The sequence below is a fragment of the Epinephelus moara genome, chromosome 22 (genome assembly GCF_006386435.1).
Source record: "Epinephelus moara isolate mb chromosome 22, YSFRI_EMoa_1.0, whole genome shotgun sequence".
Lineage (NCBI taxonomy): Eukaryota > Metazoa > Chordata > Actinopteri > Perciformes > Serranidae > Epinephelus > Epinephelus moara.
The window spans coordinates 15380711-15402830 of NC_065527.1; the positions used below are offsets into that span (position 1 = coordinate 15380711).

The following is a 22120-nucleotide window of genomic DNA, read 5'->3' on the forward strand; positions in this document are numbered from 1 at the left end:
GCAGGGCTTTAAACCCTGTGTAGGTGTGAACCCTTACAGAGTCGTTGGGGTCACGTGTGAGCTCTTAGTTTCAGAGTTGTAAAGGTCACATGTGAGTCGTTGGCCACCTCCTCCTCTGGAGGCTGCAGTCCCTGAATTGAGACACAGCTGATGACTGCCTTTAAATCGACATTATGAATACAAACATTGGAGAACCACGGGAATGATTCAAACACATCAAAGATTATTTTCAGTCTCACTTTATTTAACGATGATGTGAAAAGTAAAGGCTGTCCATAACATTCAGACAATAAAAGAAGAATGTTATTCAAATCCCCCCATAACAACTAATGGCTCCAAAAAAAAAAGTTCAGGTGTTCCAAGTGTGATACTTATTTTATACAACTTTTTCATATCTATACCTCATCTGTACATAACATAGTTACAGATACTGTAAATTAAAAAAATGACTTCCAAGTATCCTTGTGGCGTATTCGTGAAATATTTCCTATGTAAAAATGAGAATGTACGTAAAGATCTTTTACATATACATATATATAGTTCTCTATTCTTTCTGTAATAAGAAAACAAGTTATTGCCCCTCTTGAACATGTTGCATTTAACATAGGTTTGTTTTCCATTTTAAACTCTTAATTGAACTTAACTCCATGTGATACCACATATCAAACTGACAAAACAGTAACAGTATGGACCTGTGTGTTTTTCCACTAAATATATACGTCATATTGTTATATTTTTGGACATGTATGTTTCGTGTTCTCCAGAAACCCTGATGATGACACATACAAAGATATAATTATATACGTATATGTCACTTCAATCTGCAAACTAAAAAGGTAAAAAGACCTGTGGCAAATACAAACCATCGGCATGACGTTATTTATTACAGGAAATTATGAGCCCTTGACCTACCACAATTGCATTTGAACAATTTTTCATCCATGTTGAAAAAAGTGAATCTGACTAAAAGAAAAACAAAAAATCAGGGCACATTAAAAAAAACAACAGAATGATACCTGATGATCTGCATTTGGCATTTTAGATGGACTAAAAAAAAAGTCATTTTGTAATTTGGTAAAATGCCAGGAGTGGGTTATTAGGATTGATCATTTGCTACTACTTTCACTTTATTGCCCTCAGTGAATAACTGCTAAACCAGTAGCATAGTCGATATGATGATGTTGAGTTTGTCCACTGAGAATCTTGGCATTTGACATGTGTGAGCTGATCAACAGGTTAAAAGAACTGAATGTTTTGTAAGGAAACACACAACCAAATTGTAGGTGAGAGGATGAAACGACAAGAGTGGATTTGTCACGACAGTTGCAAAAACAGAGGTAACTCTGTGAATTATACATTTCATTTCATGCCGTCTTGAGAAAGCCAAATACCAAATATTCCATACATGGACACCATCATCGGGGTATCAGCAAATTGTACACAATCACATATAATGTAATATATAAAATGTGCAGTTGGTTTCTCTTCTCCTGAAGGAAGAACCAACCCTCTGACAATGTCTCTCACTCACTTGTCAAGTGACCGTGATTCTCTGGTTGGCAAAGGTGCGGGAGAAGCCGTGACTCCTTGGAGGTCTGTGCTCGGGGTTTCCCTGCTCCTGTGCTCCGCAGGGGCTGGAAGTGGAGGAGCTCTCACGGGAAGTCACCCTGATATGTCCGATAGCAGGTGGATCTCTGCCAGCTTGTCTCCCACTCCAACTCTGTATCCTTGACTGGCCTTCCGACTGAAGACAGTGTTTATGTTCAGACATCAGCTCACAGAGGGAATCCGCTCCAGCTGAAGTGGAGCTTTCACTAAGTTCTCCCACACTGTTCCATGCATTGAGGCATTGAATTGAAATAAAACTATGACACGTTGTATAATTTACAGATGTGCGGCCAATGTTGTTGGGTCAGCGCCAATTTCACCCTATTTATGTACTGTGGGTCCTGCAGGCTACAATATAAGACAACAGGCACAGCGTTCAACAAACGCCTTAAAAACTAAAAACCAAGACACCAATGGTGAAACATATGCTAATAACAAACTTTCTCACGCTCCATAAAAAGTCCTTTCTGTCAGAGTCTCTGCTTGCTTTTCTCCTGCATGAGGACAGTTTTACAAAAAAAAGAAAGAAAAAAAAAGAAAAGAGGACGACACTGTGTCGATGACCGTTTTGCTCAGTGCAGCCTTCTTGGGCCCCAGTTCAACGGCACTGAATTACATTTCCATAGCAACTGAGGTATGTTCACTGTTGCTAAGTGTGAAGTGATTTTTCTTGACACTCAATATGACAGAAAGCCCTGTGTCTGTGCTTTATGCTCTATCACTGTGACCAGCAGTGGTGTCATCACCGTCTTGGAACTGAAAGCTACAGCCGGCTGGGGCTTTATTAGATGAGGCTCCAGTGTCGTCGTTGTCTTTACTATCGCTCTTGGAAATTCAGGTCAACCATTTGATCCAAGCTTGTTGTGGAACTGGTAGACCTACATCCTTTCCACCATCACTTCTTGAGTGTTATTTCTTCTGAAGAAGTCATTGTGCCCTTTTGCCATTGACGTGAACCCCATCGCCCCGTGTCTGTGCTGGTTAGCTGTGAGGGCTAGATCAGATGGGCATCTTAACAGTCTACGGAGACCACTCTATGGGGATCAATATGACCAGGCCCGTCACTAATGCCTCATCTGAATAGCACCTGAATTCATAAGGTGCTCTCTTGCGTTTTAAGTGTACATCTGAATGTGTGCATTTCTTGGCATATAACACACACATATATAACAACTGTGGAACACTCTTGTGGTGCCTTTTAGCTCTATTTTCTAGCATATGCAGCCTTGGAGACCTGTTTAAAGGCATAGCATTGATATTCTGTAGAACATGCTTTCTGAGGACATATTAAGCAAGTTGTAAAATATGAAAGGCCTATGCAAAGTCTGATGTGAAATCTCTGATGTAACCAGTGGTGCAAATTTAGCAAAGTGGAAAAAAGAGCCATGTGTTACTCCAAGTTAGAGGAACAGGGCCCTGGTGCCTTTTCATGTTCTGTGACTCACAAGCTTTGATGTATCCTACTTTGTTGCCCATATGCTAATTTATCAACAGTTACACAAACCAATTCAAATCTCTTTCATATGTCTAATTCTTTTTAGGGTGCCATGTCCTGATTACCTGCTCCTCTTACAAGCTCTACACTTAGAACCCCTTTTAATTGTCCATTCACAGCATATACAAAGCTTACAGTACATCAAAGTCAGAAATGATGATATTTACATGTCTCCACAAGAATGAGAAGGGAACGGGGAGTAAATTGGATGATTTCCTTTGTTGGGTTTTGTAAATTCCACGTCTCGACACCAGTATCCAGTCACTGAAGCAGTGAAATACTCAAGTTAGATGACACGCTCACACGTAGCCTCGAGCACATACACACAACAGATAAGGAACAGAAACAGACAATCCCCTCTGAAGCAGATAAGGCTACACGTCAGGTCAGGGCTGGTCCACCGCTGTTCTGCTATTGGGGTGCCAGTGTGTCTGTGCATGTGTGTGTACTTGTGTATGTTTGTGTTGGTTTGACTGTGCATATGTGTATATGCCTAGGTAAGGGGAGCAGATGAACAAGGGGACATTGCTGTGAATTGAAGGAGTTTGTAAGGGTCATCCAGTGCCCACTCTCTCCTCGCACCCCTTCCTGACTGAGGGTTTTAGTTCTCAAGAGAGGCCGGGGTGAAGAGGTACGAAGAGTGAAACTCGGTCCCCCCCTCCCTCTCTTCTCCCCCTGTCCTCCTTGTTCCGAGACAAAATACGCACATACGCTGATGATATCAGTCTATTTGTTGTAGAAAAAAAGAACCATATATGTCTCCTCTGCAAAGAGCCAGGTGGGGGAGTGAATGAAGCTCACAGGCCAGAGACCATTACCCGGTAGGAGGGGGGCATGTGTCTGTGCCGTGGGCTGGAACCAGGGCTGCCGTTAGGGCTGGTGCAGCTGGCATCAACCCCTCCTATGGAAGGTAAGTAAGCATGGTGCAGGATGGGCAGCTGCAAGGACAGTCGACGTTGTATGCTGCAGATAGAGAAGGAGAGTTGCAATGTTATGAGATAAAGAGTAAGTACATTCACTCAAGTACTGTGCTCAAGTATAATTTTGAGGTACTTCAAGGGCATATTTGAATTTATTTGTGACTTTTTTACTTGATATTTTCTGAAAGCTGTAGTTACTTTGAAGATTATGATTTTTCCGACCCAGCTGCCATTAATGAAAGATCTCATATTTTCATGTGTATACTTGGATTTTGGGACTCTACTAGAACATGTTTACATGCTTTAATGTTCATTCTGCACATTATTTTTCTCATACTGCCTGCCTATAGGAAGCTTCTAAGAAATTCAAATCTTCCTATTTCAAATTCTGCATCTAGAAAAATGTAAAATTCTACACTGAGATTATCCATAGCTGACCAGTCCACCTCACAGCTGAAAACTGGTGGCCATCTTGAATTTTCCATGATAGGGGCTGGGTGGGAATTTAACAAATTGTGTCCTCAATATCAGATTATATCCATCACACATAAGAAAAAGTTTGTTGCTGGTAGCCATTTTGAAAAATGGCTGCCATGGCCACCATATTGACAATTCAAGATGGCTCCATGTCCAGTTTTTTTCAGAATGTCTTTGGCTATAAATGTACCAAATTTCATGCTTTTATCACAAAGTGCACATTTGTTTTGGTTATATGCCCGACTAAACAGGAAATACAATGTTGTCAATATGGACAGTGCGCATTTCTCTGTGGACTGAGCGTTTTGATACTTTCATACTATATTTATGGCACCTTTACCTCTTGTATATTAAAAAGAGACTGAAATCTGACTTTTTACAATATGGAACCTTTAAAACATTAATTGCTGGTCTGTGACAGAATGAAAACTCTGGTCCCTGGCACAAAAATTGGAAGTGCTACACTCCAATTCACCACCCTGACCTCCTCACCCTTACTTTCCACCTACCTACATAAATGGTACAAAACTTCCTGCATTGGCACCTAACACACTTAATGTGAAAGTGCTGCAAAATCCAATATGAATGTAATTATTTGAGATACAGGATTAGATTTTACATTTATTACAGAAGATAAAAATCACATAGTACTGACAATGGCACAAGGGAAAGACACAAGGGTCTATGGTTTGGTGGGATTCTACCACAGCCCGTAAGTGGCACATGTAGTGGACTTGCTCAGATTCCAATTAAGATTTTCAAACATTTTGTTTAAATGAAGTATTAACGTAATCACACCCAGCTACAGTGCTAAAACTAAACAGTAACATAGAAAAGATGGATCGCAACAGACAAGGCGAAGTATAGTTCATAGAAGCTCTCAGCAATTCTTCTAATTGTTTCTCCTGTATTCTTTAGCATCCTCATTCCCTTCTTCACATCTCCTTACTAAACCTCTAATCCACCGTGCCTCCCAGCTTCTGGGATCATCTGACAAAAAGAACATTTCATGCTTCCTCCTGCTGTGACAGTTCGCACCCTACCTCGCCAGTGCTAGCGCCACTGCCAGCCGTTTGCAAGAAAATTACATAACCAAATGTCAGTTATGTAAAAAATTAAGAGGGGGGGAATGAAATCCATGCTCATTCAGTGATAGACCTAGAAAAATGTCTTAATTAGGTGAACTTTGAAATATTAATGGTCCTCAGGCCTAATCAAGTTATCCTGACCTGTTCTATATGTGATGGAAACACAAGCTGCCTTGTTCGTGAAGGAAATGGTTTCATTTTTTTTTTGATGTATCATATATCACACAGACACTACATTTAACAACGTGCACCTGGTGTTCGACTTGGCACCCGTCATATCACAAGGTGTTACCATTCGTCCTCCTCCACCTTTACTCTCATCATACCTCGTTTCTCACTTCTTTATATTTTGCCTCCTCTTTCTCTTCTCTTTCTCTCTCGCTGCCTCTTCATCTCTCTTCCCTACATGTGATCAAACATTTATGCGGCATGGGAATAGCTCCGAGTGTTCCTTTACTTCTGTTCTCCTCCCTGTCTATTTTCAGAGCTGCTTCCAATGCGAGCTGTAAATCACTGGTTACATAAGCCTCTGTGAGTCTCTACCTCTTTCTTTCTCTCCTCCTCCTTATCTCTGTCTCTCTTTCCTATCTAAACATCCTTCTCTCTTAATCCATCTTCTCTCTGTAACTGCCCTCTCTTCAATATTTTACCCCCCCTGTCTCCTGCCCCTCCCTTCTCCATCCATCTGTCCCTCTACATTGTGCATTCTTCTTCTGGTTCTAGTTAAACAGGCGTGGGAGGGAGAGCTCTCAATGATGCATGAAGTGTCCCCCCATTGATGAAGTCAACATCCCTCAGCTTTGCTTTCTTATGAATAGTAAGGGAATGTAGATCAGCATTTGTCGCATGAGCGTCTATGACCATTTTCTTTCACGAGTTGGGACAACAAATCAATCAGCTGCATGCCTACATACGCATACTGCTGTTCATGTTTATATGTGTTTGAATGTGAACATGTATGCTGCAGCAAGTCCAGCATGGTGGGAGAACACACATACACTCTATGTGGTTATATGTATGTTGATGTGCGTGGGAGAGAAAAGTACAGGACCGGTCCATGCTTTCGCAGGGCTCTGTTGCCAGAGCAACCGCCTGAGAGCTGCTGGTGGTTGCGATAAGTGTGACGTGTAGTCTGATGAGGAAGCTGACAAGACGGAGGGGAGGGGAGAGGGACATTGGGGTAGGGGTGCTGAAGAAATGGGAGAGCTCACTGTTCGGGCGAGTTGATATCCTCCAGGGGACCTCTGTTTATTCTGGAAGGATCCATGGAGCCCCACTGCGCCTGAGGTTTCTGCTCCAGGTGGTTCTTCAGTATCGACTTCTCTCCATCTGCATTGAAAACACATGTAGGTGTCACAAAAAATAGGCTGCGTCATACTTAACTGATCAGCTGTTTTAAGCCACATGTGCCCGGCACCTGAGACATGACGTCAAAGGTATACTATGCAGGATTTTCTAGAAGAACAAACAAACAAAAAACCAATGCATCGCCTCATACAAAAGCTATCCCTCTCAGTCATCACTTAAAACCCTCTATGCTTTGCTGTGGTCAGATGTTTATGGCTGTGTAGTTTTCAGACCAGCCTCTTGTCCTAATACCTGCATCTGGATCAACATTTGTATCTTTAATTGATTAAGAGGTGGGGTAGTCATGAACATGGAAGGTGTGTCTTGTTTTTTATGCTGTTGCTTTGATCCTGACGCCATGCAAAAAGCAACAAAAATCTGTTAATCCTGGGTGTGTGGCATGTTGATATGCATCTAGCAAATGAATGAATTTCCTGGTTTGAGAAGGTTTATATCATTGCAGATGTGCGTTTTCACGTTTTCACTCAAAATTTAAATTCACTCTTTACCAACCATACCAAGGGAAAAACGACCACAGACTGTCCAAAAAAAGGAAACCTTCAAACAGCTGAAATGTAAAACAGTTATAATTGTGGTCTGACAATATGTCAGCCATGTCTGTCAGCTGACTTTCCTTGTTCCAAAAAGGAAACTGATTGCATAATCTAATCACATCACATATGCAGGTTGGTATTTAAAGCTCGGGTAAAAATATAACTGACAGCTGTGTGGGACAAATTAAAAAAGTGGAGACGGAAGCAAAAAGAAGCAAATCATCAAAGTGAGAAAGAAAACAAAGGAAAGAAGCCTCATCCAGACAGGAAGGCGGCGGGGACAGAAGAAATGGCTTCCCAACATGATTTCTGCATTCTCCGGATATTGCAGGGGCAGCAATGAGGTTGAAACACAATAAGAATTTTTTTCCCCCCTACTGAGTTTGTCTCCAGTTGTCCCAGATTTCCCAGCACTTGCTGACCTGATTCAGTGATCACAGCACTCCATGCCCTGATTGGACATCTGAGCTCTGAACTATTTTCCAGCAGTCTAGTCCTCTTCTGAAAAAAGCCTAACCTTGTAGCTCTCAGAGCTGTGTTAAAAGCACAGACACGGACATTTATACTTTTCATTATGGATTCAGAATATGTGTTCATGCCACAAAGAAAGTATTACGTTACTGAGTGTTTTCAAGTGTCACTAGAGTCCAGGGCCAGCCTAAGTATTATACTATACCACAGGGTTACAAGAAAGTATCACGATTTAATTTTTTGTGATACTGTATAAATTCTCAGGGACACTGTATCAGTTTTTTGGTTTTTATTTTCTTGATTTGTTAACTAAATAATACTGCAAGCACTTTTATTTTATTTATCTATTCATTTTCTTTTACTGATATAGGCAGTTTTTAATTCCTTTATCAGACTGTACAAAAAATTGGGCTATGGTATCAGATTTGAACAGGGACTGTGATAAATAAAAATGCAGATCCCACCATTCTGATTGCACAAAAACAGGTAAACTTTATTATACATTTGGTTGTGTGCTCTTTACATGATAATTGTTTTCCAAAAAAAAAAAATAAAAATAAAAAGTCACGATATACAGTATCGACTTACAGTTTTGAAGGTTATTGCAATATATTGAATCTTAATCCCTGTATTGTGATGAATATCATATAGCCAGAGTATTGCCAATATAGCTCTACTGTAAAATAAGACTTTGAAAGTTTTGAATGTGCAACAAGAGACAATAACGTAAATTAACCTACTAAATCTCAACATCTGTTCATTATTGTTTCACATTTATTGATGGTGCAGTCAGTAAACAGGACCTAACTAGACAATAAACTAAGCTTTGATCACCACACCACAGACATCAACAAACGCTGCCAACAAAGACTCACTCACTCAAACCCCACCTCCTGCTCCTTCTATAATGGAGCATTATTGAACCCATCCTCCTGTACTGTAACACCTGCTACTCCACCATGCTCATCTTCACCAACAGAAACAAGCCCCTGAAAATCACCAATATTTCTTTTAGAATAATTGGCCTCCCCACCCCAACCTACCAGCTCTCACTGACACTGCCACCGTTAACACAGCACTGACCATAGCACACAACTACACCCTCAAAATGTACCAATGCACAGAAGATGTGTGCATCTACTCATGGACAGTGGACGTCTGTGCAGTGATACAGTTGGCTGGTGTAGTTTGGTAGAAAGAAAATAGTTTCTACATGAAACTGCTCACAACAAGGTCTGTGGATTATCTTGAGTAACAGGGTCATGATTTCTGTAAAGACACATTGCTGTTGAGTTTTTCAAATGGATTTTTTTGGCGCTTTGAGCACCACAAGCTGAGTGCCATCTAGTTTCATTATATTCAAAAGAAGGCAGACATCTCTACAGCCGACATCTCCAACACTCGCCAAAGTAAATATGTATTTTTGATTTGGGGTTGAACTGTCCCTTTCATGAAGACACAGAGAGAGACAGAGACGTTGCTTCTTCGTGAGTGTAATCACTGTTGACATGGCGTTCTACTCTTACAACAGCCACTCATTCACGGCCCCAATATATTTAGACCAGCTCTCTTACGACACAGATGACTGCAGTTAGGAGCCAGCAATGATGATGATGGTGATGATAATGATGGTGGTGACGATGATGATGATGATGATGATGATGATGATGACGATGATGACTGTCAAGCACGAGCAGATTTAAGCTGGGGAAAAGTTGGCGTGCTGGTGATCTTCAAATGAAGCTTAATGACCTGTGATTTAATTTCCATAATGTGTGTGTCAGATTGACGTTTGTGAGCAGCACCTAATGTGCCGTTTCTCTTTGTCTCTTTCTCCGTCCTTCCTCACAAGATCATTATCCTGAACACTTCAACAACTTAAGACTCTAATAAACTTCTCTGTGAATAAAAAAAGTGATAGCTGGTTCAGTCTATGGCTAAATATCAGAGTCTTGCTCTGAGACAGGTGGTGAGGCTCTACTAAATTTTACCCACATCTGTCAGTTTAAAACAGTGCTTGATGACAGCAGCAGGAATACAACTATATGATGAGTAAGACGGCCTGTTTCTGTTGCTTCGTTGTATCTGATCCCTGTGCCCAAAGCAGAGACTGGATTATTTAACAACACTCACTCATTAAAAGGATTGTTTCTTTACGAGCATGTGATTCTTTTTCCTGCTAAGGGAAATATGAAAATAACACAGCTGATGACTGTCTAATCCTTTCAGAAAAGTGAAGTGAAGTTTCTTTTGGAAGTTTTCTGTGCTGCCAAAATCAGCTTTCCCCATTGCCCAGGCACCATGGTCTGCTAACTCCAGCTGGTGGCAAAGAAAAGGTGCACGTATTTGTTCCTCTATCCAACACAAAACAGTAATCTGACACTATTTCTTTTTTAAGATACATATGTTTTTTGCTTTTTGCCTTTATTTGATAGCACAGGTGAAGAGTGTCAGGAAAGGGGAAGAGAGAGAGGGGATGACATGCAGCAAAGGGCCTTGCATTGAAATCGACCCGGGGCTGTTGTGGTAAGGACCCAGCCTTGGTACACGGGGTGCATTTTCTACCAGGCGAGCATCTGACACTAATTTATACAGTAGAAGACAGATACAGATTGTTGGTCACATTATTTTTTCCATCTATAAAAAATATCTCTGTAAATGAATATTAATACAAAACAGTGTCTTGCTATATTTGTCTCTGTTCTCTCCTGACAGTCGAACCGAGACAGCGCATACAAAGATTCAGCCTAGAATGGAGCTCAGTGTAAGTTCAATCAGGAACAGCAATTCACAGCTCCCTCTCCTCCAATCAGCTGACTACGGGGTTCCCTCACCTTGTTAGCCAATTAAACTTTGCCACGATCTCCTTCAGCCATTCATGTTGCTACTGCCAAACTTTAAATGTGTCTCTGCTCCTCTCAGCTGTCATTTAAGGTGGAATCGTCACGACATCCTCCACCCCGTTCACTTCCAGTCACCTTATCCAGAGCCCAGGCGGAGCTCATCAAGAGCCCACTCCTCTTCACATCCAGGTCCTCAGCTCCCTCTTCATCACATGTCATCACCACCATTACCAGCACTAGTGTCTAGACTCCATAAGGGGGTTCCCTACTCTACCATGTCTTTACTTCCCTCCTGGAAAATACGACCTCACGATGGGGTCTGATCGCCAGAGACTTGTCACGTTCCTCATACTCATGTGCACATATAATTTTTTTTTTTTTTTTTTTCTCAGAACACGTCTCTCCTGATTAAAATAGATGTGTTTCTACGAGCACATGACATTTTTATTTCACTAAAGAGAGCCTGATATCATCTGCCAGCACTTTGGAGAGATTACTGTCAACAAATGGAAAATGTAAGAATGTGTTTGCTTAAATTCATTCATTCATTCATCTTCTAACCGCTTCATCCTCTTGAGGGTCGCGGGGGGGCTGGAGCCTATCCCAGCTGACATCGGGCGAGAGGCAGGGTACACCCTGGACAGGTCGCCAGACTATCGCAGGGCTGACACATAGAGACAAACAACCATTCACGCTCACATTCACACCTACGGACAATTTAGAGTTATCAATTAACCTAGTCCCCAATCTGCATGTCTTTGGACTGTGGGAGGAAGCTGGAGTGCCCGGAGAGAACCCACGCTGACACGGGGAGAACATGCAAACTCCGCACAGAAGGGCTCCCACGCCCGGGATCGAACCGGCAACCCTCTTGCTGTGAGGCGAGAGTGCTAACCACCACACCACCATGCCGCCCTGTTTGCTTAAATTATGCGAGCTAATTATTTTCAGATAATATGACCACTTTTCTTATTTCATTTGTGATTTTTTGACGAAGGGAAATATCATTTAAAATCTTTTCCCAGGCTCATTTAAACCCTGATACAGTGCACTGAGCCATGGCAGTTACTTAACATGTCTTCTAAAATCTTTCAAATCACTGAGAAATCACATGACTGACTAAAAGGATAAATATAAGACGATCAGAAATCTCACAGATGGTAGCTTATTTGCTAATTATCTACTAATCAAAATAATCTTGGCACTGAAATCTCGTTCTCTGTGTTCCATAAAAAGACACCACTAAGCTGCTCCATCAACCAATTGTGCAACACATTTTTTTTATTTCCGTATAAGGATACCTAACAAGGCTAAAATAGGAGTGTGTGTGTGTGTGTGTTGTGCATTTATGTGCGCACACAAAAGATGAGAGGCAGAGAAGGAAGAGAAACAGAAGGAAGCAAAGAACAAACTAAAACACAAAGACGAGGCATTAGACACGTTGCTCTGTGAGTGTACTGACTAACTGCCATCAGTTCATTGCGTAACTATGAACTTTCACAGATGAGGAACTTCTCAAACAATTCCAACACGCTCTGCTCCCAATCCGCAGAACGAGCGCAGCTGTTTTACTCTTTTACCTTCCCAAACTCAGACAGATCCATTAGACACCCCTGAGAGCAGCTTTGTGCTGGCGTGTGCATCAGACGTGCTGAAACTGGCTGCTGTACATCACCATCGCCCTGCGTCTGTTCAAATGGTGCCTAATGCAAAGTGGTGCTGCTGGGGTGGAACGATTCAGTGATTCAATTTGAGGGCCCCGGCTTCATAATGTCTAAGATACAGCTGCATCAATTCAAACAGCCTGTGTCGGGCAGAAGATGGGAGGGTAAATGACACACGCTCTATCTACTGGAAAAGATGGATTACACATGTATCTTTATGTTCTAGCACCTGATTTCCTTGTGTTTCCATATGCTTGTGTCACCTGATAACTGCGTCACTCTACTGTTTTCTCAAGCACAATGTTCAACACCCGGCACACAACACCCCAGATACCCAATCACTAGGTGCAAAAACAAGTATGGACCCACTTTGGGCTCCACAATAAAGGTGGGAGAGTTGATAACAGTGTGACTACAGTATGTGTAAAACTTGCTAAGCAGCAGTGGAGTATGCAGGTACTGTAGCTAATCTCATGACTCATCCTGAGAGACGTCACAGACTTGCTGTCAGACACAGTACTCATGTGTCCCTACTTCACCTGCAGCTGTCAGGAGCTCCAGCAATGGAAAGAAAAGCGTCAAGATATTTTTTTCAACCTGCTGCTCTGAAAGTAGCATCAAAATCCTTTACCAAAGCCACTGAATATGCAGACGCAACATCCACACAGCAAGGAATTATTATTAGAAAATATATGAGGATTAGTTTTCTTTTTCTTTTTTTTTTTTAACTAACAACAAACTCTGGATGTTCTGATGGTCATGAAACCTATTTTAATGTGCATTATATTCTCTCTGAAGTGAGCAGCGGTACACATTACTTTATCAATCTGCAAATTACATCAGGCTGAATCACGCTGAACTGAGGTGAGAAGGGAATTAAATGCATCATACTGTGCTGCTTATTCTTGGTTGGATCCTGGTCTATACAGAGCAGCACTCCAGTCAGTGAGTGAGGAAGAAATGAGACGCCATGTTCAATTTTACATGGGCTGTATGAACAGCAACGACACTTCATTACAGCAAGTTACGTAGTTGTTACTTCTCAGCCCACCACATAGGAACACTGTTTCTCTAAATATGCACTGCTGATGAAATAAAAACCAATATTCTGTGACTGTGTTGCCTATTTCTTGCCTAAATTTTTTTCAGAAACGTACTTTAGCTTTAGCTTGAGATTATTTGTTACCAGCCAGCCACCTTATGTTTGTTTGCTGTGTCAGAATGGCCAAGCTCACATTATGTCGCCCACCAGCAGGAGTGTTTATGGTGCATTTGTTTTGTACTCGGAGGTCTGAAATTCCCAGTTCCCAGTCGGAAGTTTGAACTCAAACGCACCCTGAGATCGGAAACTCGGAGCAACAGCATCAACCCCCGACTTACGAATTCAAGATGGCTGCCGGTCACATACATAGTGAGTAAACACTCTTGTTTTACAGTAGGGCAGCCATACCCATAGTACTGTTCAATTTTTATCCGTGGGCATGTTGCTACGCTGTCTGTATTTGCAAAATACCACATAGTGTTGTTATCAACATATATTGCTAACAGTGGCTACGGCTACGGTTTTTTTTCGACTTGTCCACCTTTGTCAACTAGAATGCAAAAACTGTTGTCAACTCGGAGGTGATGTCATTCCCACTTCCGACTTCTGACCTCCGAGTACAAAACCAACGCACCCTTATTGGTCTGGCGAGGTGCAGTGCATTCTGGTACTTGTAGGTTTTCTACCACTTGAGCAAGTACGAATCCAAAAGGCCTTTTCCTCTGTTTTCTCTGGTCACGAAGCACCAATTTTAAAAGCATTTGCATCTCTCTACTGCACAGACAGCCCAGTTTTATGAAAAGATTATCTTCCCAGCAGTAAAATGCTTATTTAAATGTGAGAATTTGATCCTTTTCTTTGTCAGACATGATAATAAACTGAATAGCTTTGGATTTTTGAACTGTTGGTTGGATAAAACATACTATTTGAAGACATCAGCTTGGGCTCTGGGAGAGCATGTTTTACTATTTTGTTATATTTTAATGACAAAATGATTAATCATGAGAGTGACTGGCAGATTAATTGAAATTAAATACTGAAAATAATCGTTGAAGCCCTAGTATGCAGGTAATTTTCAATATGAGATGAAATATTTTCTAGTTGACCTCCAAAGTACCAAATGCCTCAAATGGGTGGGGTCACACAGACAGACTACCAGGACTGTAATAAATAAACACAGCCAGTTTCTCACCTTTGCCGTCCGTGAAGTTGCGTATGCTGAGGATGTTGTTGGCATCCGGGTAATGGTTCTGTTTGATGTAGGGAGTTTTCTCTGGCGTGTCCTGCAGCTGCATGGTCACTTCCTCCAGCTCCTTGTCCAGCTTTTCAAACAGAAAAACAGATAAATGTTTACTTTTTGAAACGTGGGTAAAGTATTCGATGATAAAGTTGAGTAAGTACTTTATAGACCCAAAACTAAACTGTTGTTTGTTACATCAAGTTTTCATAAATCATTCATAGATCGCCTCGCCCAAGTAGGCAACATGGTTATCCGTCTGATCTATGAACAACAAACTGCTGCGACTACGAAAACACTGCTGTCTGCCAAATATACAATAACTTGACTTGTCCTCCAAGAGTGTCTGAGAAGCTCCTCATTTGCCACAGTCTTGAACAAAAGCAATGACAACTGCAGTAATTTACCTCTGACAGATCGGATAGAAAGCCTAGGTGATTGCAAGGGGATTTTTTTTCTAAATTTCACTCAGTGTCAATATAAGTGAACATTTTTACCAAATGAATCAGAGTACTGTGCGGCCCGCTCAGTGACAACACAGTCTCTTGAAGTGATCAGAGTTGCTTTTAACAACTCATGATCATTTTATTAGGAATTAATGAAATGACATTTGAAAATTAAATGGCTACAAGAGCACTAGTTTTTTAGCTTTTCAATTTCGGTGGAGTTAAATGATTTGCTTTCAAATCAAAAATGATTCTCTTCTCTTGTAGAACTTCTGCTCAATTACTGTGTCTTCAATCACGATTAAAAGCCGTTCCTTATCCCGCTACTGCATTAAAAACCCTGCCCCCCACTGCGCCGCCATCCTGTCTTGTAAAATGACGATCAATTGCAAAAAAAGCTCAGACCTCTGTTATCCTCATGCGGAGGCGGTGGTTATCAGTCTGAAGCCCGTCCAGTCGTGAAGTGTTAGCCTGGTTGACGCTGGTGACTGAGGTGGAGGTCTTGGAGTCTTCCTTCTTTTGGTTCTGGGTGAACTTTAACCTCCGGTTCTGGGTGGCAGCATCTGGGTTGGTTCTCATGGTGATAAACTGTTAGAGGGGTTATGAGTATTAGTCACAGCTGCACTCTGGGATAAAATTACACAGGCAAGAAAAAAAAGCTACACATAACTGTTTACGCTGCGTTTTCAGCTTCCAGGACTTAGTGAAGTGTGGTGTGTGAATGTGGTGTTAATTAAGCACTCTAGTTTCTGGCAACGCAGAGTTATCCACCTGTGCTCATACACATACTCTCCTCATTCACACACACGACGAGAACTGACCTTGGGAACGAACACCAAACAGAGCGTGATGGTGCTGCAAAAGATGATCACCAGTGCCACAATGCAGAACTGGACGTTAGGTTGGTCCCTCGTTAGAAAAGAGACAGCAGCACCGATGATGCACATAATGCCCACGTTGTAAACACTCATCCCGATGTATTTGCTGTCATTGAGAGCAGGGATGCTCACGTTCCTGGTCTCCCATGCCAGGAAACAGCCAAACAACTGTCAGGGCGAAAAGACAGAAAATTGTGTGAGAAAAGACACACAAAAAACTGAAGGCAGTATTTAATTTCGGTCACAGAAAGTCTGAACTCATTCCTCTGGGGCAACGTGCACACAGTAAGTCAACAGTACTGGTCATCCTCACTATTTGAAACTATGCAGTTTTCTTTCATTTTGCCTCTGCTAGTGTAAACATCAGATTTTTTCAGAATAAAGCTGGACTTATTTTTATATTCTTCATGTATTTTTTTGTTGTACAGTGCCTTTTATTGCTCTTCTTGGATGAAGTGCAGAAACATTTCATCTTATTTGACTTTGCTTTAAGAAACACTTAAGAATCAAACAAAAATCGACTCCATTACGTGATCCTTAAAGAGGAGAAACATAATCTAAAGACATCTCTCTGAAGCAGCCTTAGGTTGCGTGCTTGTAAAATGTTTATTTAGAGTGAGCTGTTTGTTTGCTGGGACATTAGCAGCAGCAGCCCGCACAGCCTGCTGAATAATTCACTGTGTGCCTGCCTGCTTATCCTAAAGTCTAAATGAGAGTTAGTGGAATGACATGCAGCAGATTTACAGGAGCAGTCATCAAGGATTAGTGGATCTCAGGTGTGTGAGCGTGCGTATGCAAACGTGAAGTGACTGTGATGTGTGCGTGTATGCATTCATATGTGTGTGTGTGTGTGTGTGTGTATGTGTGTGATGACCGAAACCTTAATGCTTCTTTTTGCTGTGCTGTCCCTCTCTATGCCTCATACAGATGTGAGCTCCTGTCTTCACTTCATACAAACTTTCCTACCTCTCCACATCTTTGTTACCGTCTTATTATTTCACATCCCCTTCTACATGTCATGCTACTATTTTCTCACTCCTTCCATCCCTCTGCCTTTGACATTTTTTGGTGGTAGTTTTTACTCAGCATCCTCTGTATTCTCTCAGATGATTTATTGCTCTGTCTTACTCCTCCTTCGCCTCACCATAGTTGTAGTGAGGTTTGCATAATTCACAGTTGCTCCTGCTTCACAGAGGTTTTTAAAACACACTGTGTGGAGGGGGAATTCAACATTTCTGATCAGTTATAGCCCACAATGATGCTTAGAAGACTGCCTTTTAAAGCTGACCTGTTATGCCCATTTTAAGGTGCATACTTTTATCTGTGGTTCCTACTAGAACATACTTATATGCTTTAATGGTCAAAAACATTTTTCTCATGCTGCTCATACTGGAGCACCTGTTCACCCTGTGTCTTGGACGATCTGTTTTAGCGCCTGTTTCTTTAAATCCTCCTACTGAAAAAGCCCAGTCTGCTCTGATTGGTCAGTGTTTCTGGGTGTTTTCAGCATCTCTGCACTGTCATTGCAGCCAAGGGAATGATTGTAATGGAGTATAGCGGCACTTTTTACAACCCGACATGTTCCAGCAGAGAGAAAATTAAAAGCACTGGCAAACAGGATTATGTTTCCCTGATGTTAGCATGTAGCTACATGCAGCAGTGTACTTGCAGCCTGGGAATGGCTGTGTATAGCTGCACTATCTCCCGTTACAAATCACAAATTATCACTACTAAACACAACCAGACACATTCCAGCAGGAATATCATCCAAAATCAGGGAGAAATTAAAAATATCCACGACCAAGATTACATATTTCCATGACGTTAGCATGTAGCTACATGCAGCAGTGTAGGCTACGTACTGTAAACACTTGCAGTAGCGTGCCTGGAGCAGATGACCATATAAAGAAACCTTTCATGATATGACATCTTGTAGCCAAAGTAGAACAATACCTTGGAAACAGAGTATTCAACAGTCTGAGGCCTGAGGTTTTTGCTCACAGGATTTACTTTTAAATACAATTACCTCATTATTTGAAAATTTGGCTACGTTTAATATGAACATCCAACATTATAACATGATATATAAGACAGAAAATGAGGAAAAGCATAAAAGTTCTCCTTTAATGCCTGCTTACATTAGATAGTATGTGTTAGAGCAAAGGTCTCATTCAGTGTTCTTGATAAAAGTTACATTAAAAGAGTTGTGCCGCTGTCATATCCGTCTTCTCAGTATGAAGCTGGAGCCAATGCTGGTTAGCTTAGCTTAGCATAAAGACTGGAGGCAGGGGGAAGCAGCTGGCTGGCTAGCAGCACTTCTTAAGCTCACTCTATTTTGTTTAATATGTACAAAAAAAGAAGTGGATAAACCAGTGGTTTTGCCGGAATATCTCACGACCAATATCCTCCTCCTCTTTTATGCACGTGTTGTCTGTCCTCTTTCAGGTCTTTGAGGTCAGATGGCCCATGCTCATCTTGTTTTGGTGGCTCCGAGAAAATGCTTAACTTCTTCCCTGATCCATATTATTTGTATGTTTACAATCTGTCTACTTAATATGGTCATCCTGATTTGCCATATTGTGATCTTACTATTGTTATTTTTATCTACGCTGCACACATGACATCTATTGTACGTCCATCCTGGAAGAAGAATCAGTCCTCCGTTGTTCCCTCTGAGGTTTGTACCTGTTTTCTGGAGTTTTTCCTCATATGGACAGAGGGTCCAAATAAAGAAGTTGCACACACTGTAAAGCCCTTCGAGGCAAATTTGCAATATTTGATTTCGGGCTATATAAATAAAACTGAATTGACATGAAAGTGGTATCCATCTTCTCTTCTAACTCCTCGCAAGAAAGTGAATAAAAAAGTTTTTTTGCCAGTTGAAATCCAAACACACACCTCTTAACATATTTATATGATGGGCTGGTTTAGCTGGCACCATAAATCATATTTGATTGGATAACTTAATGTAACCAAACTTGAGTTCAAATTGAGTCATCAAAACTATTTTTTGTGGCGGGAAAAGGGAAAGACAGAGGTATGAAAATACTCAAATATAATTTTTTGACCCATTTTTAGTGTGTAATTACAAATAAATGAGTCATTTACACAGGGACAAAGGATAACAACTTGAAAAAAGTGTTTTTCATCTCACTGTGTCTTTAAAGTAGACACTCAAGGTTTAATATTGACACACATCTCAGAAATACAGTTATATAAAAACGCATCAAGCCTCATTAATGCACATTTATAAAGCTGTTAAGAGTCATCAGATACATTTGTACAGTACATTCATAGTGTAAGTGTGCGTTTATGTGTGACTGGGAGTCCAAATTAAATTTATGTTCTCTCCTCTTACCATTAGCAGTCCCTTGTAGGCATAAACGATGCCCAGCCAAATGGTCATGTGGGTGTTCTCACAGTGCTCCAAGAAGGGACGGATGGCTATGTCTCGGCCTTGGGGGTCCGCCTGTTGACAACACAAAACACAAGGACAGGAAAGGAATTGAGTACCCTCCATAAAGTACTTTAATTGTTTTGGACAAACAAATGAGAAGGGTGAACAAGTAATTTGAAGCAAGTACCAAGTGTACAGTAACAGCGAAACAGGCAACATTTCCTTAAGGAGCAATAAAACCAACAGAGGAAACCAGTAAACCAGCTGAAAAAGAAAAAAATCCTCTTCCACAGTAGTTTTCTCTATGTAGGTGCTCTAATTTCACACTCAGGGACAAAAGGTACCCAGACTGTCTGCTACTACTCAGAATGAAGGGTGTCAGTGATCAAACATCCAGGTGTGTAATCAAACTGTCTCCCATCATGGCCACTGGGCTTCTCCAAAGTCGGCTGAAGTTAAATTAATCCATGCTTAGGACGCTAATGGGCACGACTAATGAAGCTTATTCATTAATGTGATTTACACCTCCTCCTTTCATTCTTGTTTCTCACTCAGTCTCCGTCACGCTATCTCTCCATCCTGCCCCCGTCTCACTATTTCTTTAGCTTTCTTTTTCATTTCCACTTGTCTTTCACAGCTGCAGCTGACACATGTGACTTACGGGGCAAATTAGCACCTCAGGTGGATATTAATACGCTAAAACACGTCACCTCTCCTTTCTTTTTTTCACTCTCTCTGTTAGGCAGTGCTTTAAAAAGCCTTTAATAAGAGCATTAGTTTGCCCTGCATGGATTCATCTGAGGCCACACCAATATATCAATGCAGAGACACCTGGGGCACGGCTGGGCACGATGCCATGCTGCTCTCTAGGTGTGTGTCTGTGTGTGTGAGTGTGTGTCTTCAGGCTTATTTACAGTAAGACATGTCTAATGGCTCAGCAGATGGTGCTTGTGTGTATGTGTGTGTAGGCATCTATATTATAGTGTTTGATTTGCAGAAATTCAGTTTGTCATCAAAGCCCTTTAAGGCAGAAAGCAAGATAAGGAGAAATGAGGAAAGGGAAATGTACTGAAATGTTGGCGTTGTCTCGGTCCTCACACATGCCACACTGAGTGTGCACTTTGTTTAATGTGTCTCATATGAATACTCTCATCATTAATAAAAACACACCTACACATACACATCCCTCTAGGGGCTGCGAAATACCTCTTCCACTAGTCATTTTGACCCCCACATTCTCCATTCAGCTCCCATTAATGGAAATTGCAGCTATTTGTGCTTTCCTCTATGACCTTGATGGATTTAAATTAGTAGTTCTCTATAGAATGATCACTTAAAATGGGAAATTGGTGCTTACAAAGCTGCACTGATTCACCTGACAGAGATGAACAGGAACGGGCCTGTACCGTATCATTTCTGGATATCCTTTAAGTGTTGTATTATAGTACAGTTTTCTAGCTTTTACTCCCATGTCTCTTCCTTGGAAATACAACGTTCACACAGTGTTCCTCATCCTGCTTGCAATTGCCGTCTTTCACTTTTAACATTCAATCCCGCCAAGGATTACGTATGCAGTTACACATCACACACACACACACAAAAAAGACACTGCGACAACGTAGCAGGCGGAACCCCCCTACAACTCAGATGTAGAGTCAACTTTTCCAACATCTGCTGAAGATCCACACAACCTCTGATGTCTCAAAACAGAATCACATTAAAGAGCGAGGATTGCTTCGGTGGCAGCGAGTTCACACACTTTGTCAAAAGCACTCTTGTAACCCCTTCCGAGAGTTCCCGTGGCAACCGCGTGGCTCGTGTCACTCATATCTGTGAATATTCTGGGACTCAAGTGTTGGATTCTTGTTAAGCTGAAGGTGAAGGACTGGTGGAGCAGAGTTTCTGCCTTAAAAGCCATCAAGGAGGTGGAAACACAGGAAAGTAGGGCAGGAGATGACGCATAGGCAGGCTATTTTTTTTTTTTTCACAAGGAACCACAATTAGTTGACACAGTACAGAAAAGAGATCCTGAGACTCAAGCATGGCATTTCCAGTGTACAGCCACAGGTAACTTCTTCATGAAAAAATGATTTTTCAGCCTATTTTCAAACTTAGCAATGTGTTGGGACTGTGCTAGAGAAAATCATGAGTTATGCATAAGATGCCCTGGTTTGCCAAGTCTCTGGGCAGTAGCCAGTGGCACGAATCATCTCTGGTCAAAGGAAGTGATACGGTTTTATATTTTATGTAAACAGTGATGACAATCATTCTGCAAGATGCTGGCCGCTTTGGACTGTAGTGGCTTTGGTGGAGCATGGAATATAAAGCTGGAATATAAAGATGGACCTCACCCCCTCTGCCTTCCAAAGATATATTAAAGAACAGACTTGAGGCCTTTTTACAAGCAACAAAATCATACTACAGACACTAAATATCACATCAGACATTATGAAAAGCAGTACATACTACCAATTTCAGTGTCTGACCCAGGTACACTGAGGCCTACTTAGAACCCAAACTCATGTTGCACAAACAAAGAGAAGTTCACTGCACCTTATTGAGAGAACTTTTATATAGTTTGCCCCAAAATCTAACTCACTGTGGGCTTTTCTGGTGACTGTGAAGGCATGGTTTCCTTACTCAAACCATTAAG

General features: G+C 41.4%; 1 protein-coding gene across 2 annotated transcripts in view; it reads right to left on the reverse strand.

Annotated features, from left to right (window-relative positions):
• Positions 1-244: 244 nt before the first annotated feature.
• Positions 245-22120, reverse strand: part of gabbr2 (gamma-aminobutyric acid (GABA) B receptor, 2) — a 227339-nt gene continuing 205463 nt past the window's right edge. For both annotated transcript variants that reach the window (XM_050035369.1, XM_050035367.1), the window contains exons 14-19: positions 19429-19539; positions 16014-16238; positions 15598-15780; positions 14702-14831; positions 6800-6917; positions 245-4066 (exon numbers count right to left, since the gene is read on the reverse strand). In XM_050035369.1, the coding sequence (XP_049891326.1) occupies positions 3901-4066; positions 6800-6917; positions 14702-14831; positions 15598-15780; positions 16014-16238; positions 19429-19539 (933 nt within the window). In that variant the 3' untranslated portion in view covers positions 245-3900. The remainder of the gene's footprint in view (positions 4067-6799; positions 6918-14701; positions 14832-15597; positions 15781-16013; positions 16239-19428; positions 19540-22120) is intronic.